Source organism: Sinocyclocheilus anshuiensis, unplaced genomic scaffold (assembly GCF_001515605.1).
Source record: "Sinocyclocheilus anshuiensis isolate Anshui unplaced genomic scaffold, SAMN03320099.WGS_v1.1 scaffold769, whole genome shotgun sequence".
Lineage (NCBI taxonomy): Eukaryota > Metazoa > Chordata > Actinopteri > Cypriniformes > Cyprinidae > Sinocyclocheilus > Sinocyclocheilus anshuiensis.
The window spans coordinates 74,397-101,387 of NW_015539878.1; the positions used below are offsets into that span (position 1 = coordinate 74,397).

A 26,991-nucleotide genomic window follows, 5' to 3' on the forward strand; every position below is an offset into this window, starting at 1 on the left:
TGAGTCTGACATCAGTGCACTGAACAGTAAAGTTGAAGTTTATTCAAATTTATTTCAATTCAATTCCATTAAAGTTTATTTCACTTCGGAATATTCATTCACGGGTTTGCGCTACTGTCTTCACGCGCAGATGAAACTTACTAGAGAAGTGTGAAGTGTTCCATAATATACCTCTGTAAATAAATACAATATAAATTCACGTCTCGCGCACTTTAATGCCCTTTGAATGTAACGTGTACGTTCCCTTGGAACTGAAATCATGGCTGAATATCATGTGAAGTCAACTTTGCAGGGCACTTACGATCGAATAAGACAACGCTTGAATGCTGCTGCCTGAACAAGAGACCTCCTTACTGAAGTGAAAGTGTTGGCTGGTGTCACTATCTCGCGAACGCGGCGGCGGATCTCCACCAAATTCGGGGGATCCCTTCAGCTAGAGGAGCCCTCTCGAACGCCACCCTCTGTGCGTCGGTAGCCCCCCCCCGGATCGCCAGATCGGTCGGCGCCTGACCGCGAATTCAACCGCCCGTAACTCCCGGACCCCGGGGGCTATCGATGGCGGGGGTGTTCGCATTCGAAAGGGGGCCTCGAGACGTACACTCGATTTGGCATCCGAGAGGGTTCCTCGAGCTGAAGGGATCACCCGAATTTGGTGCGGATCCGCAACGCCGTTACGGAGATATGGCCGTTCAACGTTTCAGTGGTATTCCATACACTTAAGCTTTAAAGCGTTTCATCCAGGTCGCCAGTAGCAAACAATGGAGCGCACTCTGGACAAACTACGTAATTACACCATTTACAAGCATATTATCTGCGTTTTATGTTCTGTAAAAAAAAAATTAATATCGGTGGCATATTGACGGCATATTCGCCGATACCGATATATCTGCGACAGGCCGATAAAATCGGCGAACCGATATATCGTCGGGCTCTAATATACACACAACAATATGTGTGTGTGTATATACATATTTATTTATTTATTTATTTTTTAAAGTTTAGACACATTTGACAACAGTCATCAAAACTAAAATAATAGTTTTTAAGTTAAAAAGAAAACAAATCTGTAAAAATTAGGAAATTAAATATATTTAAATATTTAAAGTCTAATATGAATAAGAAATGTAATTGTTCTATTAAATATATAATTAGCATTTTAATATATATTTACACACACACACGTATATATACATATATTAAAATAATAATAATTAAATATATACTGTAAATAGATAGATGGATAGATAGATATTTAAATACATAACTTTTGAAATATAATAAATATATTGAAATATAATGATTAAAATACTATAATTATTAAAATGCTAATAATAGTTTTAGATATTTTAATTAATAAAATTCTCATTCAAATTGTACATACTCATTTAATTAGATATTCAAATGTACAATTTTGTATTAAAATGGTAAAAGCCCCATAGGGATCACTGTATATCACACAGTGTGCTCTGTTACGTACTGCATATTTTGGCAAACGTGGTAGGTCAGAGGGTCATAGGTCAAAACATGCATTCTGTGCACAGTATGCATACTGCATAAATAATACAGTACAGTCACATGCTATTCCAAACATCACCATGGAGTTGTTTTGTGTGCAGATATTTGTATTTCCTGTGGAAGTCTGAACATAGCACTAGAACATCCTCTGTTTATCGGAGCCATGTGCCAGAGCTGCAAGGTACACATACACACCTGTCAATCAAGCCTGTTCTGACTTCTGATTGGTGCTGAGGTGGTGTTCTCCTCCCCCACAGAACTCTTTCCTGGAGTGTGCGTATCAGTACGACGATGACGGTTATCAGTCATACTGCACCATCTGCTGCGGAGGACGAGAAGTGCTCATGTGTGGGAACAACAACTGCTGCAGGTGAGTGTGTGTGGGTTTGTTCGCTATCTGAGAGAGATCAAACAATTGATCGCCTTTTTCTAATTCACGCCTGCACGCTAGGTGGCGCTTACCAACGATGCATTTTTCCTCAGATATCACATAACGTTATATGGATTTAAAGGGGTCCTATTATGCTCTTTTACAAAATCTTGATTTTGTTTTGGGGTGTTTGAAAAAGTGAAAAAGCATAATAGGACCCCTTTAACATTGTCCGCTGCTTAGTATACAGCAATAAATTAAGGTAAGGTTTGGTTCTACACCAGAAACACAAACTATCTATAATGCTTACAAGAATACATCTTAAAATATTAGCATCAAGCTAAACTTGAACATATGTGCACATTGTTGTCTTTATTTTAATTCTATAATAGGCTGACACGCTCTCTTTTTATGTTATATAATAGATTAAACACTACACCTGCTTATCATTTGTCACCTTTATTGTTATAAAAATACCATGAGCTGCATAAAAACACATACAGAAAATGTATCGTCATAATCATATGTCTATTTGCTTTCATTTTTCATTTGTAGAAAAAATGTTTCTCTCAATTCTTTTATATGCAGAGATATGATTGACTAGAGTGAACGCTCTCTGATTAAAAACACTTGCGCACATGGAAGAAAACGGACAGTGCTTTTCATATCACATAATTCAGTAGAAAATTAATTTATTATGGGAGAATAAATCTGTTTTTAGATACCAATGATAACATGAACTCGGCATCCACTCTTTTCTGTCTTTCGCAATACACTTCTTCGGTGTTTGTTTACACTGGTTTTAGAAACAGCGCCACCACTCTCACCCTTTTGTGCAACAGTAGCTGCTCTGGGCACGTGATCTAAGCTCAGATCTGATTGGACGGCCTGTTTCATCGCGGAGCGACGGGGAAAAAAAATTGACACACAGGACGAACAAAAAAATCCTCACTTTTTCGCAATAGCGTCATCGCACTGACTTTCACGTTCAGTGTGAAAATTCCTTACCTCTGTGTTTGTGTAGGTGTTTCTGTGTGGAGTGTGTCGATCTGCTCATGGGGTCCGGATCCGCACAGGCCGCTATCCGCGAAGACCCCTGGAACTGCTACATGTGCTGCAGCAGGAACGACTCGGGCCTCCTGAAGCGCAGAGACGACTGGACCTCACGACTGCAGCTGTTCTTCGCCAACAACCACGACCAGGACTTTGTGAGTCGATCTAGTGTGTGTCTTAGCAGTTTTGACACAAATTCGACAAGATTTTTCTACTGCAGTCATAAAGACTAACTAATAGCACAAATGAAAGTTAAAGGAAATGGAGAATCAAGATGTTCTTTATGTTTACACATTTCAAAACTCTCCAGTTTAAAATACGAATTATTATTTTCCACCCTTCTGAAATCACTGGTCAATAATGCTATAATCAACACTTTTCACCAGTGTTAATTTGGTTAAAGAAAACTATGATGAAAAATGTTTGTTGACAAGCTTTTTTCCCATGACTAAAATGAGACGATGACGAAGCAACAATAAGGTAAATAAATGATAACTGTGATTATATCAACATGCAATATCATTGGCGATAAAAGATAAGACTAAAATGTATTTTAAAAATGTAAAACTTTACCAAAACCTGTTTTTATTTTCGTCAAAAATGGAGACAAAATATTATTGCGGACTGCTGTACACGCCTCTAAAATACAAGCTTTCATGTGTACGGTTGCCAGATAAGTGTCTAGATCCCCAAACCAGAGCTTCTTTGTTAAAAGGATACATTTTCTGCTTGGTGTTTTGCTTAATTTTGTAATCTGGCAACCATGCGCACACTTTTTATCAGTTTAACCATTATACAGCATGATGAAAATGTGACTAAGATTTAATTTCAGGACTAAGACTAATTAAAAAGACTAAGACTAAATAAATGTTTAAAAAGGCTAACAAAATGAACACTACTTTTCAAAATTAGTTCTTCTTGGTGGCTGCTATAGTAAAAACACATTAAAAGTTTTCGAGAGCGTTACACATGTGTAATGCTTATGTAATATGCAAAGATGTTAGCCAATCACATCATTGGGCGTTTCCATTGACTCTCATAGCAGACACGCCCCTTTCAACAGAGCGTTCAAATCAGAGGCCAAATTCAGCATGGAAATGGCCATTTATAACTAAATTATGACTGTTTTTTTATTTAAAAACATACTAAGAATTGTAAATGCCACTCGGGAAATGTTATAAAATAATTTAAAAAATGTATTTCATGACCTCTGTATAAAAGAAAAATCTGTCCATTATTTTCCTCTCAGGAACCAACAAAGTTGTATTCACCAATGTCAGCAGAGAAGAGGCAGCCAATCAGAGTGCTTTCTTTATTTGATGGCATCGCTACAGGTGAGAAATGTTGCCTTGGTGAAATAAAATAAGTTTAAGTTTTTTTAAATGAATAAATAAATATATAATCACATTGTAGTCGCATGATCATGGTGTTGTCTGTGTGAGTAAAATTGAAATTTGAGAAGTGAATTGATGAAAACAATTAATTTAAAAACATTTTTTGTTAGTAGGAAACAGATATCATAGTAAATAAAAACTAAAAATACAAGAACCTAATACTAACTGACATACATACATACATACATAAATAAATAAATACATACAGTTGTTTGTGTAAATACAACTGAAATTTAAAGTGATTTAATGAAAATAATTTGACAGGTTTTTTTACATGTTAGTAAATTGAAGTAAAAGATATTAAATGAAAACTAAAACTACAGAAAACTAAAACTGACAAATAAGTAAGTAAATAAATATTTATTTCATAGTCACATGATTATGGAGTAATCTGTGTCAGTGAAAGTGGTATTGAATTGATAGGGAATTGATGAAAACAATTGTTTTAAAAACATGTAATTGAATTAAAATATACTAAATATTCAAGTAAATGAAAACTAAGACTACAAGAAACAACTAGCTGATATACATAAGTAAATAAATAATAAATAAATACTCTTTTTTTTTTTATTGCATGATGATGGAGTCATCTGTGCAAATAAAACTGAAATTTACAGTAAATTTGAAAATAGCATTAAAATAAAAACAACAAATGGAAAATATATAAAAATCTATTAATAAAAAATAAAAGGTAACACTTTATGTAGAATGCATTAATAAAGAGTTATTAAAGGGACATTATAATTATTCATAATGTGCCTTGTAATACATTATATATCTTGTCGTAAATAATTATAACATAATTTAAAAGGCATAGTGTAACAATGAGTTGATTAGTGTTATAATTCATGAGATTGTCCAATGCATTATAAGGAATTACAAGGCATAATTAATGCATTAAAACTACTTTTATAAAGCATTATAAATAAAGGCTTTAAGCAAAGTGTTACCAAAATAAATGTCATTTTGAAAAACTAACAATAAAAGGAACAGTATTGCACATAATTTCTTTTATTTTTTGTGAACTGTCCCTTTGATCAAATTCATGTGGTAGTGTGAATAAGCCTGTGTGTGTGTTTTGCTGTCAGGGCTGCTGGTGCTGAAGGATCTGGGCATTCAGGTGGAGCGGTATGTGGCATCAGAGGTGTGTGAGGACTCCATCACGGTGGGGATCGTGCGACACCACGGACATATCATGTATGTGGGAGACGTCAGGAACATCACACGCAAGCATGTGAGCATGTGTCTTTCTCTCTGTCCCTCTTTGTCTTTTATATTCAACACATTTCTGACATCTCTCTCTGTTTGCGTCACGTGTTTCCCTGTAGCTTCAGGAGTGGGGGCCGTTTGATCTCGTGATCGGTGGAAGCCCCTGTAACGATCTGTCCATCGTCAACCCTGCCAGGAAAGGCCTGTTCGGTACGACACTCACTCTCCAGCAGCAAAACCACAAAGTATGTGTGCATACTGATGCATTTGTTATAATGAGTCTTTTACTTGTGTGTAGAGGGCACCGGGCGTCTGTTCTTTGAGTTCTACCGGCTGCTTCATGAAGCGCGACCCAAAGAAGGAGATGAGCGACCGTTCTTCTGGCTGTTTGAAAATGTCGTCGCCATGGGAATCAGTGACAAGAGAGACATCTCACGCTTTCTGGAGGTGTGTGCACACTCGAGACAAACACACACTCACATGCACAGAGTGAATCATGTATGCTGTTATAAGCGCTGCCCACTTGTGGTTGTACATATAACAGATATTGCGCACAAACTGTATTTGGACACTGAAAAATGTCTGAATCCCACTAACATCTGACAAACACGAAGTCATTTACTTCATTTTCAACACTACATCTATTGTTTTATCATTTACAACCGGAATTTTTGGTGAAATGTTTTGCTTTCTGTAGCTTTAAGACACTTGGGTTAGAATTGTATCTAATGCAGTGACTTTGAGGTTAACTGATATTGATATTTATTTTATTAAGTTTTTTTAAATTAGTTGTTTTCATCAATTCACTTAGATTTTTTATTATATTTATTTAAAATACAATAAATATTTAATTATTATACTGTATGAAAATATAATATTTATTTTGTCCGTTTAAAATGTTTTTTTTTTTTACGTTAGTATTATTTTTTAGAGTTTTATCTAATGCAGTGACATTCAGGCAGTGTCTAAATACATTTTAGAGTCACTGCACACTGCATATATATATATATAGAATATATAGCATAGAAATTAATACTTTTATTCAGCAACAATGCATGAATTGATCAAAGGTGACAGTAAATACATTTATAATGTTACAAAAATTTCTATTTCAAATAAATGCTGTTCCTTTGCATTTTCTTTTCATCAAAGAATCCTGAAAAAAATGTATCACGGTTTCCACAAAAAATATTAAAATATTATAACTGTTTATTAACATTGATAATAATAATAAATATATAATCGATGTTTCTTGATCATCAAATCGGCATATTAGAATGATTTCTGAAAGATCATGTGACACTGAAGACTGGAGTAATGATGCTGAAAATTCAGCTTTAAATTACAGGATTAAAACTCATTTTAAAATATATTCAAATAGAAAACAGTTATTTTAAATTGCAATCATATTTCGCAATATTTACTGTATTTTTTATTAAATAAATGCAGCCTTAATGAGCATAAGAGACTTGTTTCAAAAACATGACAAAATCTTGCCTAAACTTGACTTTTTTCTGCAATATAATGGTTAATATAACGGTTCTGTCTGTGTTCAGTGTAATCCAGTAATGATCGATGCTAAGGAGGTGTCTGCTGCACACAGAGCTCGATATTTCTGGGGAAACTTACCTGGAATGAACCGGTACGACTGCTGGAAAATCTGCTATTTGAGTGAGATCAGATGTTATCGTTTGAGTTACATGTGAAACAGGCATGAAGAGTGAACATCAGATTTGACCTCATCAGAAACAAACTCTCTCTCTGTCTTTCTCTCAGACCGCTGACTGCCATGGCAAATGATAAACTCCAGCTGCAAGACTGTCTGGAACATGGACGCACAGCTAAGGTGTGTGGCATCATTTTGGAGGTTTTGTTGTGAATGGAAAGTCTCATCAGTTTGAATTTTTCAGGATAGCTTGTCCTGATGTTTTGTTTGAAAGTTGTTGTTGACTACATCCAGACGTCATTTCCCATGAATTTTAATTTTTCAGTTCTATAAAGTGCGAACCATCACAACACGCTCAAACTCAATAAAACAGGGCAAAGACCAGCACTTCCCTGTCTACATGAACAATAAAGAGGATATCCTGTGGTGCACGGAGATGGAGAGGTGAGGGCCTTCTAGTATTATTTCATGCCAAATTCAAAAGGGAAAAAAGTATATTTTTCAGAAAATAAAGCATATTTCTGTTTGGAGATTTTCACAGCATGACAAATTATTTTCATTAAACTTATGCACATTTCTCCCAAATTCTCAATGCCATAAAGACAATTTGAATTCTAAAATATTTATAAACAATTAAATAATAAAATGATTAGCAATAAAAAAAAAGTAAAACCTACTAGATGAATTTTTTTTTATTTTTTTTTTATTTTATATTTTAATATTTGTTGATCTTTCTATTCATCAAATAATCATGCAAAAATAATTTAAATGTGTACAATTTTATAAGCAATTTTAGTATCATGATACTGTCATTTATTTGTTGGACTTTATAATAATAAAAGGTGCATTTTACAATAATCCAGTAAAAGAAAAAAAATACTGTATTACACTATCATTGAGCATAATGGGAAATATAAAATTAAATTTTAGTAGTATATTGAAATAATTAGTAGTTTAATAATAAAATTAATAATAATAGTTATAAAAAATGTAACCCAGATTTTTTTAAAGAAAACATGCTTAATCTATTATAATCTAATATATAATAATAATAATATAATTAAAAATCATAAACCTGTCACAATGCAAAACAAAAAATTTAATAGTCCTGAAAATAGGCTTTATTTTATTCGTTTTTTGTTGTTGTTGTTTTCTTTTGAATTCATGAGATTCAGCTGTATGTATTTATATGTAAGATCCACTGCTGTGTGTGTTACAGAGTTTTCGGCTTCCCCATCCATTACACAGACGTGTCCAACATGAGTCGTCTCGCCAGGCAAAGGCTTCTGGGAAGGTCGTGGAGCGTTCCTGTGATTCGCCACCTCTTCGCTCCGCTAAAGGAATACTTTGCCTGTTACTGAAGCTCCGCCCACCACACATCATGATGGCGTCATGACATCCCTCCTCTTCCTTTCCTGCATATCCAATAAGTTCCACCTTCTTGTGGTCTTCATTTTTGCTTGTGGCCTCTGAATGGCTGGTGCTATCCTAATATTACTATTCAACCCGCTAGACAGTCACATTTCAGATATTTATTTGAAAACATTACTGAGATTTTTGTCCAGATTTTAGATTTTCTTGTATTTTATTGTCCGTCGTTTTATTTTTTTTTGTCATGTTCCAGCTGTGACAACTCTTTCTCTCTCACACAACTGACAGAGACAAAATGTGTGTGTGTTTGCAAGTGTATGTTTGTCCGAAAGTGAAAATATAGAGCACAAAGCGCTGGATGACAGGTGTGAAACAGAAGCAGACGCTCTTTGAATACTCAAAGCAGGCGAATCCCATCCCCCAACCCTAAAACTTATGTTACGCCGTGAACTAACCAGGTATGATATGGAAACTTTCAAGATTCAAGTCATATTTGATGTTTAATATATAAAGAATTTCACAGAAAATATGTCTAGGTCATATTTCATAATGCAAAAAAAAAAAAGTAAGGTTCTAAAATGGGCTAAGAAAAAAAAAAAATTCTTTGTTTTTTATCTTTGGATGAAATTTGACTGTGGGCATATTTTCATGAGATTGATTAAGCAGTGCTACAGTGCTATTTCTACTATTACATGAATAGAAATCAGGTAAATCACATCTAGTTAGGACGAAGTGTCAGATTAACATGGAAGAAATGCAATTTATCACTTATCGCTTTGTCATGTGGTGCCTGGTTAGTATACGTGTGTGTAACATCGACACAAACATCATTTTCACACATAAACACATATTTCCTGTGAGAGAGAAGATGTGCTTGAAAAATCAACAATACACTGTTTACAGGTTGCGGTCTTATTATGGTACTACTAAACTTCAGCAATTATTCACTCACAACTAACTCCACTATGGTGCTCTCTCTCTCTCTCAGCAATACAAACACAGCACACAGTCCCGTATTATGCCTTTCTGCTGGAGCCTATAGGGCACATATGAGAGAGCTGTGTCTTATCACACACACACACACATGCACGCTGAGAGCTGTGTTACACACTCATACACCTTAAAGGGACAGTTCACCCAAAAATAAAAAATTCTGTCCTCATTTACTCACCCTCATGTCATTCCAACCACATACACACTGCAGCTAAATTTGGTTGTCAATTCACTTTTTAGTGCTTAATCCTGTTCTGTACACACTTACAACAACTGCATTTTACAACCAAATTACCTCATTTACAAAAATTGTAAGTGGTGTGTATGGAACTGTGTTGCCAGGTCTGAGAACAAAACCAGTCCAATTACTAATCGAAACTTTTTTCTTCCTTTCATCAAGGAATTATGGCGTTCGCTTTAACCCGCAGACTAAAAAACAACCCACGCAAACATTATAAAAGTAGTCCAGTTCTGTGGGAAAACCGCTGACTTGGCAACACTGGTACGCAACCAAACTCAACAACTAGTTGTTCATGAAGCATTTAAGCATATATCAGAGTTGTCTTTTCTGTATGTGCGATGCAAGAAATCACAGTGAACGAGGTACGTTTTGACTCAGTGTTGCCAGATCTTGCTAGAAAAACAGCAAATAACAAGCCTGTAATGAGCTTAAAAGCAAATGCTTTATCTTGTAAAGATATCACATACCAAAATATCGTGACATGCACCTGCTGTATGAGTAAACACAAGCCCAAAGACGATTAATAAGCATTGCTTATAATAAGTGGAAGTGGCAACCCTTCAAGAGCGTGATCCGCAAATCAGCCTTCCAAACTTAAACAAAACACAACAGCTCTGTTGATGGTGGTTTCATTGAAATTGACGAACACAACTTGGTCTTTGGTCACTTTGATGAGGTGAATAACAGATGACATTGGTTTAATTTTTGGGTGAACTACTCCTTTGTGAGAAAAATTTATTTTCTTTATAAGATCATGTTGTTTGCTGTCGTCTCTGATGCAATATTCTGCCAACAACACACACCGACCTTCCGCATGTTGAAATGGAATTACTTGCATCCGATTCTGCCAGATCTTGCCGTTTTCAGTCCAGATACCACCACTCTTACTGTATTTCGTGTTTGTGTGTGTTCAGTCGGGTATCAGGGCTGTGTCATTTTTAGCCCCTGCATGTGTTTCTACTGTTGGTGCAGAAATTCAATGGTGCCGCAGATATTCCATGGTGCTTCGTTCTCACTCTCTCCTGGCTTACATTCTGCTTCAGGTTCAGCTCGGCTACGTTCACACCGCAATTGCGTGATTTTTGGCCCAGATCTGTTTTTTTATGAAAAATCATGTTTTCATCTTCCATCTGAGACACTTTCATATGTGAAGATTAATCATGGAAACATGCAATGTGGTTCATGTGATTTTTAACATTCACTACTGGTCAAAAGTTTGGGGTCAATAAGATTTTTTTTATTAATATTAATAAGATTAATGTGACTTTTTAAAAAGATTAATATGTTTATTCAGCAAGGATGCATTAAACCGATTAAATGTGACAATAAAGACATTTATAATATTACAAAATATTTATACAGTATTTCAAATAAATGCTGGTCTTTTGAACATTCAGTTCATTAAAGAATCCTGAAAAATTTCAGTTTTCACAAAATATGAAGCAGCACAACTGTTTTCAACACTGAAATAGTAAGAAATGGGCCCTGCTGTAGTGCTTTGAGCACTAGACTCAGGTTCCAAGAGGGGGTTTTAGAAACAGCGCCACCACTCTCACCCTTTTGTGCAACAGTAGCTGCTCTGGGCACGTGATCTAAGCTCAGATCTGATTGGACGGCCTGTTTCATCGCGGAGCGACGGGGAAAAAAAATTGACACACAGGACGAACAAAAAAATCCTCACTTTTTCGCAATAGCGTCATCGCACTGACTTTCACGTTCAGTGTGAAAATTCCTTACCTCTGTGTTTGTGTAGGTGTTTCTGTGTGGAGTGTGTCGATCTGCTCATGGGGTCCGGATCCGCACAGGCCGCTATCCGCGAAGACCCCTGGAACTGCTACATGTGCTGCAGCAGGAACGACTCGGGCCTCCTGAAGCGCAGAGACGACTGGACCTCACGACTGCAGCTGTTCTTCGCCAACAACCACGACCAGGACTTTGTGAGTCGATCTAGTGTGTGTCTTAGCAGTTTTGACACAAATTCGACAAGATTTTTCTACTGCAGTCATAAAGACTAACTAATAGCACAAATGAAAGTTAAAGGAAATGGAGAATCAAGATGTTCTTTATGTTTACACATTTCAAAACTCTCCAGTTTAAAATACGAATTATTATTTTCCACCCTTCTGAAATCACTGGTCAATAATGCTATAATCAACACTTTTCACCAGTGTTAATTTGGTTAAAGAAAACTATGATGAAAAATGTTTGTTGACAAGCTTTTTTCCCATGACTAAAATGAGACGATGACGAAGCAACAATAAGGTAAATAAATGATAACTGTGATTATATCAACATGCAATATCATTGGCGATAAAAGATAAGACTAAAATGTATTTTAAAAATGTAAAACTTTACCAAAACCTGTTTTTATTTTCGTCAAAAATGGAGACAAAATATTATTGCGGACTGCTGTACACGCCTCTAAAATACAAGCTTTCATGTGTACGGTTGCCAGATAAGTGTCTAGATCCCCAAACCAGAGCTTCTTTGTTAAAAGGATACATTTTCTGCTTGGTGTTTTGCTTAATTTTGTAATCTGGCAACCATGCGCACACTTTTTATCAGTTTAACCATTATACAGCATGATGAAAATGTGACTAAGATTTAATTTCAGGACTAAGACTAATTAAAAAGACTAAGACTAAATAAATGTTTAAAAAGGCTAACAAAATGAACACTACTTTTCAAAATTAGTTCTTCTTGGTGGCTGCTATAGTAAAAACACATTAAAAGTTTTCGAGAGCGTTACACATGTGTAATGCTTATGTAATATGCAAAGATGTTAGCCAATCACATCATTGGGCGTTTCCATTGACTCTCATAGCAGACACGCCCCTTTCAACAGAGCGTTCAAATCAGAGGCCAAATTCAGCATGGAAATGGCCATTTATAACTAAATTATGACTGTTTTTTTATTTAAAAACATACTAAGAATTGTAAATGCCACTCGGGAAATGTTATAAAATAATTTAAAAAATGTATTTCATGACCTCTGTATAAAAGAAAAATCTGTCCATTATTTTCCTCTCAGGAACCAACAAAGTTGTATTCACCAATGTCAGCAGAGAAGAGGCAGCCAATCAGAGTGCTTTCTTTATTTGATGGCATCGCTACAGGTGAGAAATGTTGCCTTGGTGAAATAAAATAAGTTTAAGTTTTTTTAAATGAATAAATAAATATATAATCACATTGTAGTCGCATGATCATGGTGTTGTCTGTGTGAGTAAAATTGAAATTTGAGAAGTGAATTGATGAAAACAATTAATTTAAAAACATTTTTTGTTAGTAGGAAACAGATATCATAGTAAATAAAAACTAAAAATACAAGAACCTAATACTAACTGACATACATACATACATACATAAATAAATAAATACATACAGTTGTTTGTGTAAATACAACTGAAATTTAAAGTGATTTAATGAAAATAATTTGACAGGTTTTTTTACATGTTAGTAAATTGAAGTAAAAGATATTAAATGAAAACTAAAACTACAGAAAACTAAAACTGACAAATAAGTAAGTAAATAAATATTTATTTCATAGTCACATGATTATGGAGTAATCTGTGTCAGTGAAAGTGGTATTGAATTGATAGGGAATTGATGAAAACAATTGTTTTAAAAACATGTAATTGAATTAAAATATACTAAATATTCAAGTAAATGAAAACTAAGACTACAAGAAACAACTAGCTGATATACATAAGTAAATAAATAATAAATAAATACTCTTTTTTTTTTAATTGCATGATGATGGAGTCATCTGTGCAAATAAAACTGAAATTTACAGTAAATTTGAAAATAGCATTAAAATAAAAACAACAAATGGAAAATATATAAAAATCTATTAATAAAAAATAAAAGGTAACACTTTATGTAGAATGCATTAATAAAGAGTTATTAAAGGGACATTATAATTATTCATAATGTGCCTTGTAATACATTATATATCTTGTCGTAAATAATTATAACATAATTTAAAAGGCATAGTGTAACAATGAGTTGATTAGTGTTATAATTCATGAGATTGTCCAATGCATTATAAGGAATTACAAGGCATAATTAATGCATTAAAACTACTTTTATAAAGCATTATAAATAAAGGCTTTAAGCAAAGTGTTACCAAAATAAATGTCATTTTGAAAAACTAACAATAAAAGGAACAGTATTGCACATAATTTCTTTTATTTTTTGTGAACTGTCCCTTTGATCAAATTCATGTGGTAGTGTGAATAAGCCTGTGTGTGTGTTTTGCTGTCAGGGCTGCTGGTGCTGAAGGATCTGGGCATTCAGGTGGAGCGGTATGTGGCATCAGAGGTGTGTGAGGACTCCATCACGGTGGGGATCGTGCGACACCACGGACATATCATGTATGTGGGAGACGTCAGGAACATCACACGCAAGCATGTGAGCATGTGTCTTTCTCTCTGTCCCTCTTTGTCTTTTATATTCAACACATTTCTGACATCTCTCTCTGTTTGCGTCACGTGTTTCCCTGTAGCTTCAGGAGTGGGGGCCGTTTGATCTCGTGATCGGTGGAAGCCCCTGTAACGATCTGTCCATCGTCAACCCTGCCAGGAAAGGCCTGTTCGGTACGACACTCACTCTCCAGCAGCAAAACCACAAAGTATGTGTGCATACTGATGCATTTGTTATAATGAGTCTTTTACTTGTGTGTAGAGGGCACCGGGCGTCTGTTCTTTGAGTTCTACCGGCTGCTTCATGAAGCGCGACCCAAAGAAGGAGATGAGCGACCGTTCTTCTGGCTGTTTGAAAATGTCGTCGCCATGGGAATCAGTGACAAGAGAGACATCTCACGCTTTCTGGAGGTGTGTGCACACTCGAGACAAACACACACTCACATGCACAGAGTGAATCATGTATGCTGTTATAAGCGCTGCCCACTTGTGGTTGTACATATAACAGATATTGCGCACAAACTGTATTTGGACACTGAAAAATGTCTGAATCCCACTAACATCTGACAAACACGAAGTCATTTACTTCATTTTCAACACTACATCTATTGTTTTATCATTTACAACCGGAATTTTTGGTGAAATGTTTTGCTTTCTGTAGCTTTAAGACACTTGGGTTAGAATTGTATCTAATGCAGTGACTTTGAGGTTAACTGATATTGATATTTATTTTATTAAGTTTTTTTAAATTAGTTGTTTTCATCAATTCACTTAGATTTTTTATTATATTTATTTAAAATACAATAAATATTTAATTATTATACTGTATGAAAATATAATATTTATTTTGTCCGTTTAAAATGTTTTTTTTTTTTACGTTAGTATTATTTTTTAGAGTTTTATCTAATGCAGTGACATTCAGGCAGTGTCTAAATACATTTTAGAGTCACTGCACACTGCATATATATATATATAGAATATATAGCATAGAAATTAATACTTTTATTCAGCAACAATGCATGAATTGATCAAAGGTGACAGTAAATACATTTATAATGTTACAAAAATTTCTATTTCAAATAAATGCTGTTCCTTTGCATTTTCTTTTCATCAAAGAATCCTGAAAAAAATGTATCACGGTTTCCACAAAAAATATTAAAATATTATAACTGTTTATTAACATTGATAATAATAATAAATATATAATCGATGTTTCTTGATCATCAAATCGGCATATTAGAATGATTTCTGAAAGATCATGTGACACTGAAGACTGGAGTAATGATGCTGAAAATTCAGCTTTAAATTACAGGATTAAAACTCATTTTAAAATATATTCAAATAGAAAACAGTTATTTTAAATTGCAATCATATTTCGCAATATTTACTGTATTTTTTATTAAATAAATGCAGCCTTAATGAGCATAAGAGACTTGTTTCAAAAACATGACAAAATCTTGCCTAAACTTGACTTTTTTCTGCAATATAATGGTTAATATAACGGTTCTGTCTGTGTTCAGTGTAATCCAGTAATGATCGATGCTAAGGAGGTGTCTGCTGCACACAGAGCTCGATATTTCTGGGGAAACTTACCTGGAATGAACCGGTACGACTGCTTGAAAATCTGCTGTATGAGTGAGATTAGATGTTATTGTTTGAGTTACATGTGAAACAGGCATGAAGAGTGAACATCAGAAAAACAAGATAAACTCTCTCTGTCTCTCTCTCAGTCCTCTGACTGCCATGATGAATGATAGACTCGAACTGCAAGACTGTCTGGAATATGGACGAACAGCTAAGGTGTGTGGGTTCATTTTGAAGGTTTTGTTGTACATGAAAATCCAAGATAGTTTGAACAGGTTGTCATTATTCCTGATGTTTTTTTTGTAGATTGTTGACTATATCCAGATTTCATTTCACATGGAGTCTTGAGTTTTGAGGCTTGTTGAGGCAGAGCTGAATTTATATTTCTATTTTTTCAGTTCGGAAAAGTGCGAACCATCACAACTCGCTCAAACTCAATAAAACAGGGCAAAGACCAGCACTACCCCGTCTACATGAACAATAAAGAGGATATCCTGTGGTGCACGGAGATGGAGAGGTGAGGGCCTTCTAGGTATTATTTCATGCCAAAATCTAAAGGGAAAACTGTATATTTTGCAGAAAATAAAGCATATTTCTGTTTGGAGATTTTTACAGCATGACAAATTATTTTCATGAAACTTATTTATATTTCTCCCAAATTCTCATTACCATAAAGACAATTTGAATTCTAAAATATCTTTAAACAATTTAATTATTAAATAAAATTAAATTATTAAATCAATACAATTATTAACAATAAAAAATGTAAATCATACGATATGAAAAAAGTTAACAGTTAAGTTTAACATTTTTAAATTTTATATACATATATATATATATATATATATAGCAGATGTCGCTGTTTTACTGGCATATGTCTTTATTGTTGTTAGCTTAACTGTTGCAAATAAACATAATTCATTACATTTATATAGCGCTTTTCTAGGCACTCAAAGCGCTTTACATTGTCAGGGGGTATCTCCTCATCCACCACCAGTGTGCAGCATCCACCTGGATGATGCGACGGCAGCCATAGTGCGCCAGAACACCCACCACACACCAGCTTATTGGTGGAGAGGAGACAGAGTGATGAAGCCAATCAGCAGATATGGGGATTGTTAGGAGGCCATGATGATCAGAGGCCAATGGGCAAATTTGGCCAGGATGCCGAGGTCACACGTCTACTCTTTTCGAAAGACATCCTGGGATTTTTAATGACCACAGAGAGTCAGGACCTATAGTGACCCACCGTCACTATACTGGGGCGTTAGGACCCACACAGACCACAGGGTGAGCACCCCCTGCTGGCCTCACTAACACCTCTTCCAGCAGCAACCTAGTTTTCCCAGGAGGTCTCCCATCCAGGTACTGACCAGGCTCAGCCCTGCTTAGCTTCAGTGGGCAACCAGTCTTGGGCTACAGTGTGATATGGCTGCATATATTTTATATTTTAAAAAGTTTTTAAAAATATGTTATATAATATATGAAAACTAATATGTATAAAACTTTTTAAAATATTAAATGTATATTTTTTATGCCGGTGTACGCTGACGGACACCATGCTGCGTTGTCACGGGAACATCCCAGCTGAAGATAATGAGGAAATTACATCACTCGCTTTGCCAAGTGCATTCCAAACGACGACATAATGGCACGCACGTGCCCTGCTCACTCCAAAGTCCCCACTCCAAGGGGATAGGATGATCACTTCCATTTGGAATTTGCCCCATGAACCGTTCGGTACCGATACTCGTACCGTTACACCACTACTCCTTACACTATCAATCTTATCTGTGTGTCTATATTAATGTTAGCTGCTGAAAATTCAGCCATCACATGAATAAATTACATTTTATTAACAACATAAATGACATTTTTTTTTCCCAAAATGCAATAAATCCATGACACGTTTTTTTATTTATTTTTTTTTATTTTTTTTCAAAATGCAATAAATCCATTGAATCAATATAAATGTTATGAAGGGAATGGGCCATTAGGGGGCGATACTAACTGTTCCTTTAAATGGCTTCCACCATTGCCATGTGCTCAGAGAGGAAGTGAGGTGGCCGATATTTAAAGGAACAGTTAGTATCGCCCCCTAATGGCCCATTCCTCAACCAACAATCTGTACAAACAATTCATCTAGCACAAACAATATATCTCCTCATGTGAAATACAAAGTGGCAACTTACACTTGATGCAGGCACATAGTCCATATAACAAATAAACCAGTCATTGCCAGCACTGCTGTCTAGGCCTCAACTCTCCTTTAAATGGCTTCCACCATTGCCATGTGCTCAGAGAGGAAGTGAGGTGGCTGATATTTAAAGGAGCAGTTAGTATCGCCCCCTAATGGCCCATTTCCTTCATAACAACGTTTTTAACTTTAAACCATTGCTTCTGGCTAAATATCTACAAAAAATAAAACTTTGCATGATCCATCAGTGCATGTTAAAAAAATCTCTTCATAGCCCAATATTTAAACAAAATTACTTGTTCTACCTCTGAAACAACTTTCCTTTATGGCTGACATGACATGGCCATTCAGGCTATCAATAAATGTTAACCAACAGCCAAACGGCAATTTAGGCATTAAAGTAATGCAGTTTTCTGAAATCTTGCCAATAGTTAATGCAGCAATTTCATGGCAGCTTTAAAGTAAAAAATGTGATGGCAAAAACAGCCAGTAATATTTGAATGTGAAAAGTAACTGTGTGCATGGGGATACGTTAAGATTCTCTTGAGGGTGAACTTTGGTTAAAAACCTTCTTCAAAGTCCTTCACAATCCACTGCAAACTCACATCCAGGTCGGGCTCCATTCTGGTATGGAACGGTCACTTTTTACAATCCAATAAATTCCCAATGAATAAAAATGTATAATCTATAAAGATATTTACATTTTGTTGAATATAATCACTTAAGAAATTACATCACATTACATAAGCAAAATGGGCTGTGAAAGCAGTTTTATGTTGACTTTAAGCAAAAGTCTCCATTTAATCTTTTTAATTGCTAAAACAATTCAGATATTAAGAAGTGGTTAAATAGTTTCCAGTTTTGATCCTCATTCACTATTGTTCCAGAGAGGAAGTGAGGTGGCCGATATTTAAAGGAACAGTTAGTATTGCCCCCTAATGGCCCATTCCCTTCATAACAATAAAAGTTATTTTTCATATTGAAACTGTTGAAAATACACAACATGGTTAATCCACATATTGACAGCCTCTGAACTTGGTCAAAACTAATGTTATATACAGGCACTGGACTAAAAATACATTCAATCAGTCATCGCTCCCAAAATGAATTCAACGGGTCATCTTGTTAATGCTATAAATTAATTAATTAATTATAAATTAAATTAAAGAAAATTTCATCATGAACAAGAACATGAACAACAATATCACATTAGACCACAGAAATTCCAAAATGACATTTCCCTTACATTCAGCTTCCAAAAGTGCATTCATCTTTGCCATGTTACATTCATTTAGTTGACTAGTGCTATACGCTGTATTACCAAAAACACGAGATACTGACGAGATGCGCATGACAATCACATGCGATTTATCGTGCAGCCCAAAGTTTGTTTGTTGATTACAAAGTAGATGAGGAAAACTAGAATGCCGGGTGTATTCAAAGCTCTGCCATTACTGTCTAGAGTGCGTGGAATGGTGCACTGTGATTGGTTGAGCAGATATATTGCATTCTGCAGAGAAGGGAGACTGGCGTTTGTCGCGGTTTGGAAAGAAAGGGAGAAAACATGACAGAATAACTTGGCGGATATCGCATTTTGCGTAAAACTAAAAATGGACTTTTCAATGCCGACCAGATACAATACTGATTTTGGCAGAAACTCAATTTTGTTTATTTGAAAAAAATATCACATTATCGCGTTTTGGAACCAAACTCTTTATATATATAAATATATTTATATATTCACCTGTATGTACTTGTGTGTAAAATCCACTGCTGTGTGTGTTACAGAGTTTTTGGCTTCCCCGTCCATTACACAGATGTGTCCAACATGAGTCGTCTCGCCAGGCAAAGGCTTCTGGGAAGGTCGTGGAGCGTGCCTGTGATTCGCCACCTCTTCGCTCCGCTAAAGGAATACTTTGCCTGTTACTGAAGCTCCGCCCACCACACATCATGATGGCGTCATGACATCCCTCCTCTTCCTTTCCTGCATATCCAATAAGTTCCACCTTCTTGTGGTCTTCATTTTTGCTTGTGGCCTCTGAATGGCTGGTGCTATCCTAATATTACTATTCAACCCGCTAGACAGTCACATTTCAGATATTTATTTGAAAACATTACTGAGATTTTTGTCCAGATTTTAGATTTTCTTGTATTTTATTGTCCGTCGTTTTATTTTTTTTTGTCATGTTCCAGCTGTGACAACTCTTTCTCTCTCACACAACTGACAGAGACAAAATGTGTGTGTGTTTGCAAGTGTATGTTTGTCCGAAAGTGAAAATATAGAGCACAAAGCGCTGGATGACAGGTGTGAAACAGAAGCAGACGCTCTTTGAATACTCAAAGCAGGCGAATCCCATCCCCCAACCCTAAAACTTATGTTACGCCGTGAACTAACCAGGTATGATATGGAAACTTTCAAGATTCAAGTCATATTTGATGTTTAATATATAAAGAATTTCACAGAAAATATGTCTAGGTCATATTTCATAATGCAAAAAAAAAAAAGTAAGGTTCTAAAATGGGCTAAGAAAAAAAAAAAATTCTTTGTTTTTTATCTTTGGATGAAATTTGACTGTGGGCATATTTTCATGAGATTGATTAAGCAGTGCTACAGTGCTATTTCTACTATTACATGAATAGAAATCAGGTAAATCACATCTAGTTAGGACGAAGTGTCAGATTAACATGGAAGAAATGCAATTTATCACTTATCGCTTTGTCATGTGGTGCCTGGTTAGTATACGTGTGTGTAACATCGACACAAACATCATTTTCACACATAAACACATATTTCCTGTGAGAGAGAAGATGTGCTTGAAAAATCAACAATACACTGTTTACAGGTTGCGGTCTTATTATGGTACTACTAAACTTCAGCAATTATTCACTCACAACTAACTCCACTATGGTGCTCTCTCTCTCTCTCAGCAATACAAACACAGCACACAGTCCCGTATTATGCCTTTCTGCTGGAGCCTATAGGGCACATATGAGAGAGCTGTGTCTTATCACACACACACACACATGCACGCTGAGAGCTGTGTTACACACTCATACACCTTAAAGGGACAGTTCACCCAAAAATAAAAAATTCTGTCCTCATTTACTCACCCTCATGTCATTCCAACCACATACACACTGCAGCTAAATTTGGTTGTCAATTCACTTTTTAGTGCTTAATCCTGTTCTGTACACACTTACAACAACTGCATTTTACAACCAAATTACCTCATTTACAAAAATTGTAAGTGGTGTGTATGGAACTGTGTTGCCAGGTCTGAGAACAAAACCAGTCCAATTACTAATCGAAACTTTTTTCTTCCTTTCATCAAGGAATTATGGCGTTCGCTTTAACCCGCAGACTAAAAAACAACCCACGCAAACATTATAAAAGTAGTCCAGTTCTGTGGGAAAACCGCTGACTTGGCAACACTGGTACGCAACCAAACTCAACAACTAGTTGTTCATGAAGCATTTAAGCATATATCAGAGTTGTCTTTTCTGTATGTGCGATGCAAGAAATCACAGTGAACGAGGTACGTTTTGACTCAGTGTTGCCAGATCTTGCTAGAAAAACAGCAAATAACAAGCCTGTAATGAGCTTAAAAGCAAATGCTTTATCTTGTAAAGATATCACATACCAAAATATCGTGACATGCACCTGCTGTATGAGTAAACACAAGCCCAAAGACGATTAATAAGCATTGCTTATAATAAGTGGAAGTGGCAACCCTTCAAGAGCGTGATCCGCAAATCAGCCTTCCAAACTTAAACAAAACACAACAGCTCTGTTGATGGTGGTTTCATTGAAATTGACGAACACAACTTGGTCTTTGGTCACTTTGATGAGGTGAATAACAGATGACATTGGTTTAATTTTTGGGTGAACTACTCCTTTGTGAGAAAAATTTATTTTCTTTATAAGATCATGTTGTTTGCTGTCGTCTCTGATGCAATATTCTGCCAACAACACACACCGACCTTCCGCATGTTGAAATGGAATTACTTGCATCCGATTCTGCCAGATCTTGCCGTTTTCAGTCCAGATACCACCACTCTTACTGTATTTCGTGTTTGTGTGTGTTCAGTCGGGTATCAGGGCTGTGTCATTTTTAGCCCCTGCATGTGTTTCTACTGTTGGTGCAGAAATTCAATGGTGCCGCAGATATTCCATGGTGCTTCGTTCTCACTCTCTCCTGGCTTACATTCTGCTTCAGGTTCAGCTCGGCTACGTTCACACCGCAATTGCGTGATTTTTGGCCCAGATCTGTTTTTTTATGAAAAATCATGTTTTCATCTTCCATCTGAGACACTTTCATATGTGAAGATTAATCATGGAAACATGCAATGTGGTTCATGTGATTTTTAACATTCACTACTGGTCAAAAGTTTGGGGTCAATAAGATTTTTTTTATTAATATTAATAAGATTAATGTGACTTTTTAAAAAGATTAATATGTTTATTCAGCAAGGATGCATTAAACCGATTAAATGTGACAATAAAGACATTTATAATATTACAAAATATTTATACAGTATTTCAAATAAATGCTGGTCTTTTGAACATTCAGTTCATTAAAGAATCCTGAAAAATTTCAGTTTTCACAAAATATGAAGCAGCACAACTGTTTTCAACACTGAAATAGTAAGAAATGGGCCCTGCTGTAGTGCTTTGAGCACTAGACTCAGGTTCCAAGAGGGTATAGAGGGGGGCCGGGAAGGATTTAACCTTCTCGCCCCCCTAAGGAACCTGATGACCAGATCATGCTTCCCGAAGCATGTCTCGTAGACGGTGCTCTTGCCGAAGTGATGGTGTCTACTACCTCTTGGGGTAGGCCATCTAGAATCTCCACGTCCCGTCCAGGGACCAGATGTGAAGTTTCCAGAGGTCTGGACGCAGGTGCCAAAGGGTGCCCCGTCTCTGAGTCAGTAGATCCTTCCTCAGAGGAATATGCCAGGGAGGGGCTGTCACAAAGAGCATTAGTTCCGGGAACCAGGTCCGAGTGGGCCAGTAGGGCACCACAAGCAGGACCTGCTCCTCGTCCTCCCTGATCTTGCACAGTGTCTGTGCGAGAAGGCTCACTGGGGGGAATCAGTATTCAACGTTTTATGTTAAAAACCAAACATTAGGCCTATTTATGCATCTGTAAGGGCAGTGTAAATGCATCCATGTCCCCTCTGAGATACATAAACTGTGTAAATACATCTAAATGCTATTTCAGATGCAGATTCCAGAAATGTTTTCTTATGTTGGAATGAAAGACACTAAGTACCGGATGAAGTGCTTCTTATTCTTACCTAAAAAATACAAAATGGAAGAAAGAGTTAAAACTGAACACAATCTTGCTACTCAAACTGTGTATGAACATTTTTATATATATTTATTTGCTTCTTTTCCATTTTGCATTTACTTGTACTTTTACTTTCAATACTTAAGTACGTTTAAGATTTAAAAAATACTTTTCGTACTTAAGTACAATAAATATCACATACTTTAAGACTTTTACTCAAGTAATATTCTAATTGGTGACTTCAACTTGTACCAAAGTAATTTTCTAGTAAGATATCTGTACCTTTACTTGAATATGGCTTTCAGGTACTTTATACACCACTGCTAACAACTCTAGGCAGTTGACGTGACCCCAAACCCCCGACACTGCCCCCAACACTGGCTGCCCATGCAGCTGCCATATTCCCCAGAAGCCTCTGAAACTGTTTCAGTGGGACCGCCATCCTGATCTTGAACGTATTCAGGCAGTTCAACACCGACTGAGTACGTTCCTGCGTGAGGCGTGCTGTCTGTTCGACCGAATCCAACTCCATACAGAGAAAAGAGATCCTCTGCATCGAGGAGAGTTTGCTCTTTTCCCAGGTGACCCGAAGGCCCAACCGGCTGAGGTGCGAGAGCACCAAGTCCCTGTGTTCGCACAACTGATCCTGAGACTGAGCTAGTATGAGCCAGTCATCGAGGTAGTTGAGAATGTGAACGCACTGCTCTCTCAGGGGAACAAGGGCTGCCTCTGCAACTTTCGTGAAGACACGGGGCGACAGGGATAGCCCGAAGGGCAGGACCTTGTACTGATATGCTCGTCCTTCGAACACGAACCGCAGCAATGGTCTGTGGTGCGGATGGATCGATACATGAAAGTACGCGTCCTTCAGGTCGATCGCTGCAAACCAATTTCGGGGACGGATGCACCCGAAGATGCGTTTCTGCGTCAACATCTTGAACAGTAACCGGTGAAAGGCCCAGTTCAAGACACGCAGGTCCAAGATTGGTCGTAACCCACGCCTCTCTTGGGTACAATGAAGTAGGGGCTGTAAAACCCCATCTTCATATCGGCTGGAGGGACTGGCTCTATTGCGTCCTTCGCCAGTAGGACTGCGAACTCCTACGCCCAGCTCCACGGCGCCACTTGCTCGAGGCTGCTGCGGATGCAGCACGGGAGCGGGGGTGGACGCGGGGGCCGCCCTTGGCGATGAGCAGGCTGGGGCGCTGTGGCCAGCGGACGGGGGGAGGCAGCAGTTGCCCGCCAGGGCAGGACATGTCAGATCACCTCAGTCTGCTCCTGTGCAGCCGAGAACTGCTGGGCCACGTTCTTGACTGCGTCGCCGAAGAGGCCGGTCTGGGACACAGGGACCTTGAGGAACAGAACTTGTCGGCGTCCCTCATTTCGGCCAGACACAGCCAGAGATGGCGCTCCTGGACCACAAGTGTGGACATTGCATGACCCAGAGAACTCGCAGTGACCTTTGTCGCTCGGAGCGTGAGGTCAGTTGCGGTTCGGAGCTCTTTCAGAACTTCCGGATCGTGACCACTCTCGTGCAGGTCCCTCAGTGCTTTAGCCTGAAGAACCTGCAGTAACGCTGTAACGTGTAAGGCGGAGGCAGCTTCACCGCAGGCCACATAAGAATCGCCAGACAGACCAGACGAGTACCTACCGACCCGGGAGGGGAGGCACGGTTTGCCCTGCCAGGTGGAGGCGGTGTCAGGACACAACTGCATCGCAACTGACCGCTCCACCAGGGGGACCCCAGTATACCCCCTAGCTGCACCACCGTCGAGAGTGGTGAGGGAGGAGGAGTTAGCAGGTCGGTTTCTGGCAGAAAAAGGTGCCTTCCACGACCTGGTAAGCCCCCTCATGCACCTGAAGAGTGGTTAATATTGAAGCTGGAATAGTTGTTTGGTTAGCAGCAACAACGGGTCCTTCTGCGTGGCAGCGTTGAAGGTGATTCCTCATGTTTGTTGTGTTGCCAAAATATTTTATTTTCACGCCGGGTGCTGAGAACCAGAGCGGGCCACCCCGAATAAGCAATCGTCCAACCTTGAGGGCTCGGGACACGGTGGAGATTTCCACTCGAGCCCTACCCTCACTGTGGCCCGGGAAAGCATAGGCGTCATTTCTAGGGGTGGGAATCTATGGGTATCTCACGATTCGATTCGATTACGATTCAGAAGCCCGTGATTCGATTACAATTAACGATGCATCACAATGTTGTACCATCTATGTAAAATTCTACTACTTTTTAAACAACCACAGAACTCAAGGGTGAAGCAAAAAAATATTTTTACACTATTACTTTATTAACAGTGTGCAAGTGCAATATTCAAAAAGTGCCAGTAGCAGCCTTTGCTGTAACAAATAGAAAACTGACAGCATTAGTCTGTCTGTAACTTCTTATAAAATAACACTTGTTCAAAAAAGTAGCTTAGCAATCTGCTTTACAGTAACGTGCATTTTGATGCATAAAAGTGCAATATGCAGCATTATTATTTCAAGTAGTCTGATAAGACAGTATAACTCATGTAACATCAACAGCTGCCTCCATATACCAAAACATGAACATAGCGACCCCTAGAGGACGCAGTGTCTCGTTCCCTACTCAGGGAACCATGGTTACATAAGTAACCTGAGACGATCCATTGTATGCATCATTGCACGAAACCCCCTTCCTTCCACCACGGAGTAAGGGCGCAAATCCGATGCAATGTACTCGGCAATGGATTTTGTTATTTTCCTTGTTTTCCTTGCGTTTGCAGGAAGAGTGGTTAATATTGAAGCTGGAAGAGTTGTTTGGTTAGCAGCAACAACAGCAACAACGGCGTTCACATCTGCGTGGCAGCGTTGAAGGTGATTCCTCATGTTTGTTGTGTTGCCAAAATATTTTATTTTCACCTCACACATCCTACACATAGTGTAGCTTTTATCAAGTGTCCGTTTGCCGTCTTTCTCGGTTTCTAAAAAAACAAAATGCTTCCAAACGTCGGCTTTTAACGTTGCAGGTGCCGCTCTAATGTGTTTAACTTCGGCCATTTTGTCACGTACTAGCGCCTCAGCGAACGCAGACGTACTACGTCTGATATAAGAAACGCACGTAAACGTGCTAGTAGCGCATGCACTCATCTCTGTGGCCGTGGAGCCGACAAATTCTGATAGAATGTATTGCAAACGAGCACAAATCTGACTTTTTTCATTTAAACTTAAGACATCGATTATTTAAATCTCTGCATCGATTCAGAATCGTTTAATGCGGAACAACGATGCATCGAAAAAACGATTATTTTTCCCACCCCTAATGAATAGTAATAGAGCACATTTATTTTAGGTTAACGCTACAGTATGGGATCCGCATTAAAATAAATCTTCACAAGTCTACATCAGACAGATGCAGTTATAACCTATAAATTGAAGGTTATTAGATGTTTTAAAATGATGTAAGGGGCAATGCCGCTCCAATTTGTTGATAATTAGTGTTCTTAATCAAGATTAAACGGATGTCGCAGTCATAAACTTGTTTTAATGACTTTCATAAACTTGTTTTAATAAATCGCTTATGCATTAAATAATAAAGATACAAAAAAGGTTAAAAAGTTTAAAAAAGTTAAATAATATTGTACAAATTATTAGCCTATAAAATGCTATAGACTGCGCACAAGTTTGCAGTTTCTCATTTTGCATATGCATAACAAAGTAAA

At 37.3% G+C, this 26,991-nt stretch overlaps 2 protein-coding genes and 1 long non-coding RNA gene across 6 annotated transcripts in view; 2 read left to right on the plus strand and 1 right to left on the minus strand.

The window, feature by feature from the left end:
* Positions 1-8,794, plus strand: part of LOC107685348 (DNA (cytosine-5)-methyltransferase 3A-like) — a 53,581-nt gene extending 44,787 nt beyond the window's left edge. For all 4 annotated transcript variants that reach the window (XM_016481896.1, XM_016481897.1, XM_016481899.1 and 1 more), the window contains 11 exons: positions 1,617-1,696; positions 1,773-1,885; positions 2,910-3,093; positions 4,188-4,272; positions 5,421-5,566; positions 5,661-5,751; positions 5,840-5,988; positions 7,098-7,183; positions 7,318-7,387; positions 7,533-7,651; positions 8,427-8,794. In XM_016481896.1, the coding sequence (XP_016337382.1) occupies positions 1,617-1,696; positions 1,773-1,885; positions 2,910-3,093; positions 4,188-4,272; positions 5,421-5,566; positions 5,661-5,751; positions 5,840-5,988; positions 7,098-7,183; positions 7,318-7,387; positions 7,533-7,651; positions 8,427-8,568 (1,265 nt within the window). In that variant the 3' untranslated portion in view covers positions 8,569-8,794. The remainder of the gene's footprint in view (positions 1-1,616; positions 1,697-1,772; positions 1,886-2,909; positions 3,094-4,187; positions 4,273-5,420; positions 5,567-5,660; positions 5,752-5,839; positions 5,989-7,097; positions 7,184-7,317; positions 7,388-7,532; positions 7,652-8,426) is intronic.
* LOC107685349 (uncharacterized) lies at positions 1,925-2,782 on the minus strand. The gene is made up of 3 exons (XR_001633944.1): positions 2,704-2,782; positions 2,325-2,327; positions 1,925-1,962 (listed from the first exon to the last, which is right to left on the minus strand). It is a non-coding gene; the product is annotated as an uncharacterized LOC107685349 (long non-coding RNA).
* A 2,772-nt stretch (positions 8,795-11,566) lies between the features above and the next one.
* On the plus strand, positions 11,567-20,170 carry LOC107685351 (DNA (cytosine-5)-methyltransferase 3A-like; the record flags this gene model as incomplete). The annotated part of the gene is made up of 9 exons (XM_016481902.1): positions 11,567-11,749; positions 12,844-12,928; positions 14,077-14,222; positions 14,317-14,407; positions 14,496-14,644; positions 15,754-15,839; positions 15,964-16,033; positions 16,216-16,334; positions 19,803-20,170. Coding segments are annotated over 9 exons (1,071 nt in total), but the record flags the coding sequence as incomplete, so codon positions are not given.
* Positions 20,171-26,991: the final 6,821 nt, after the last annotated feature.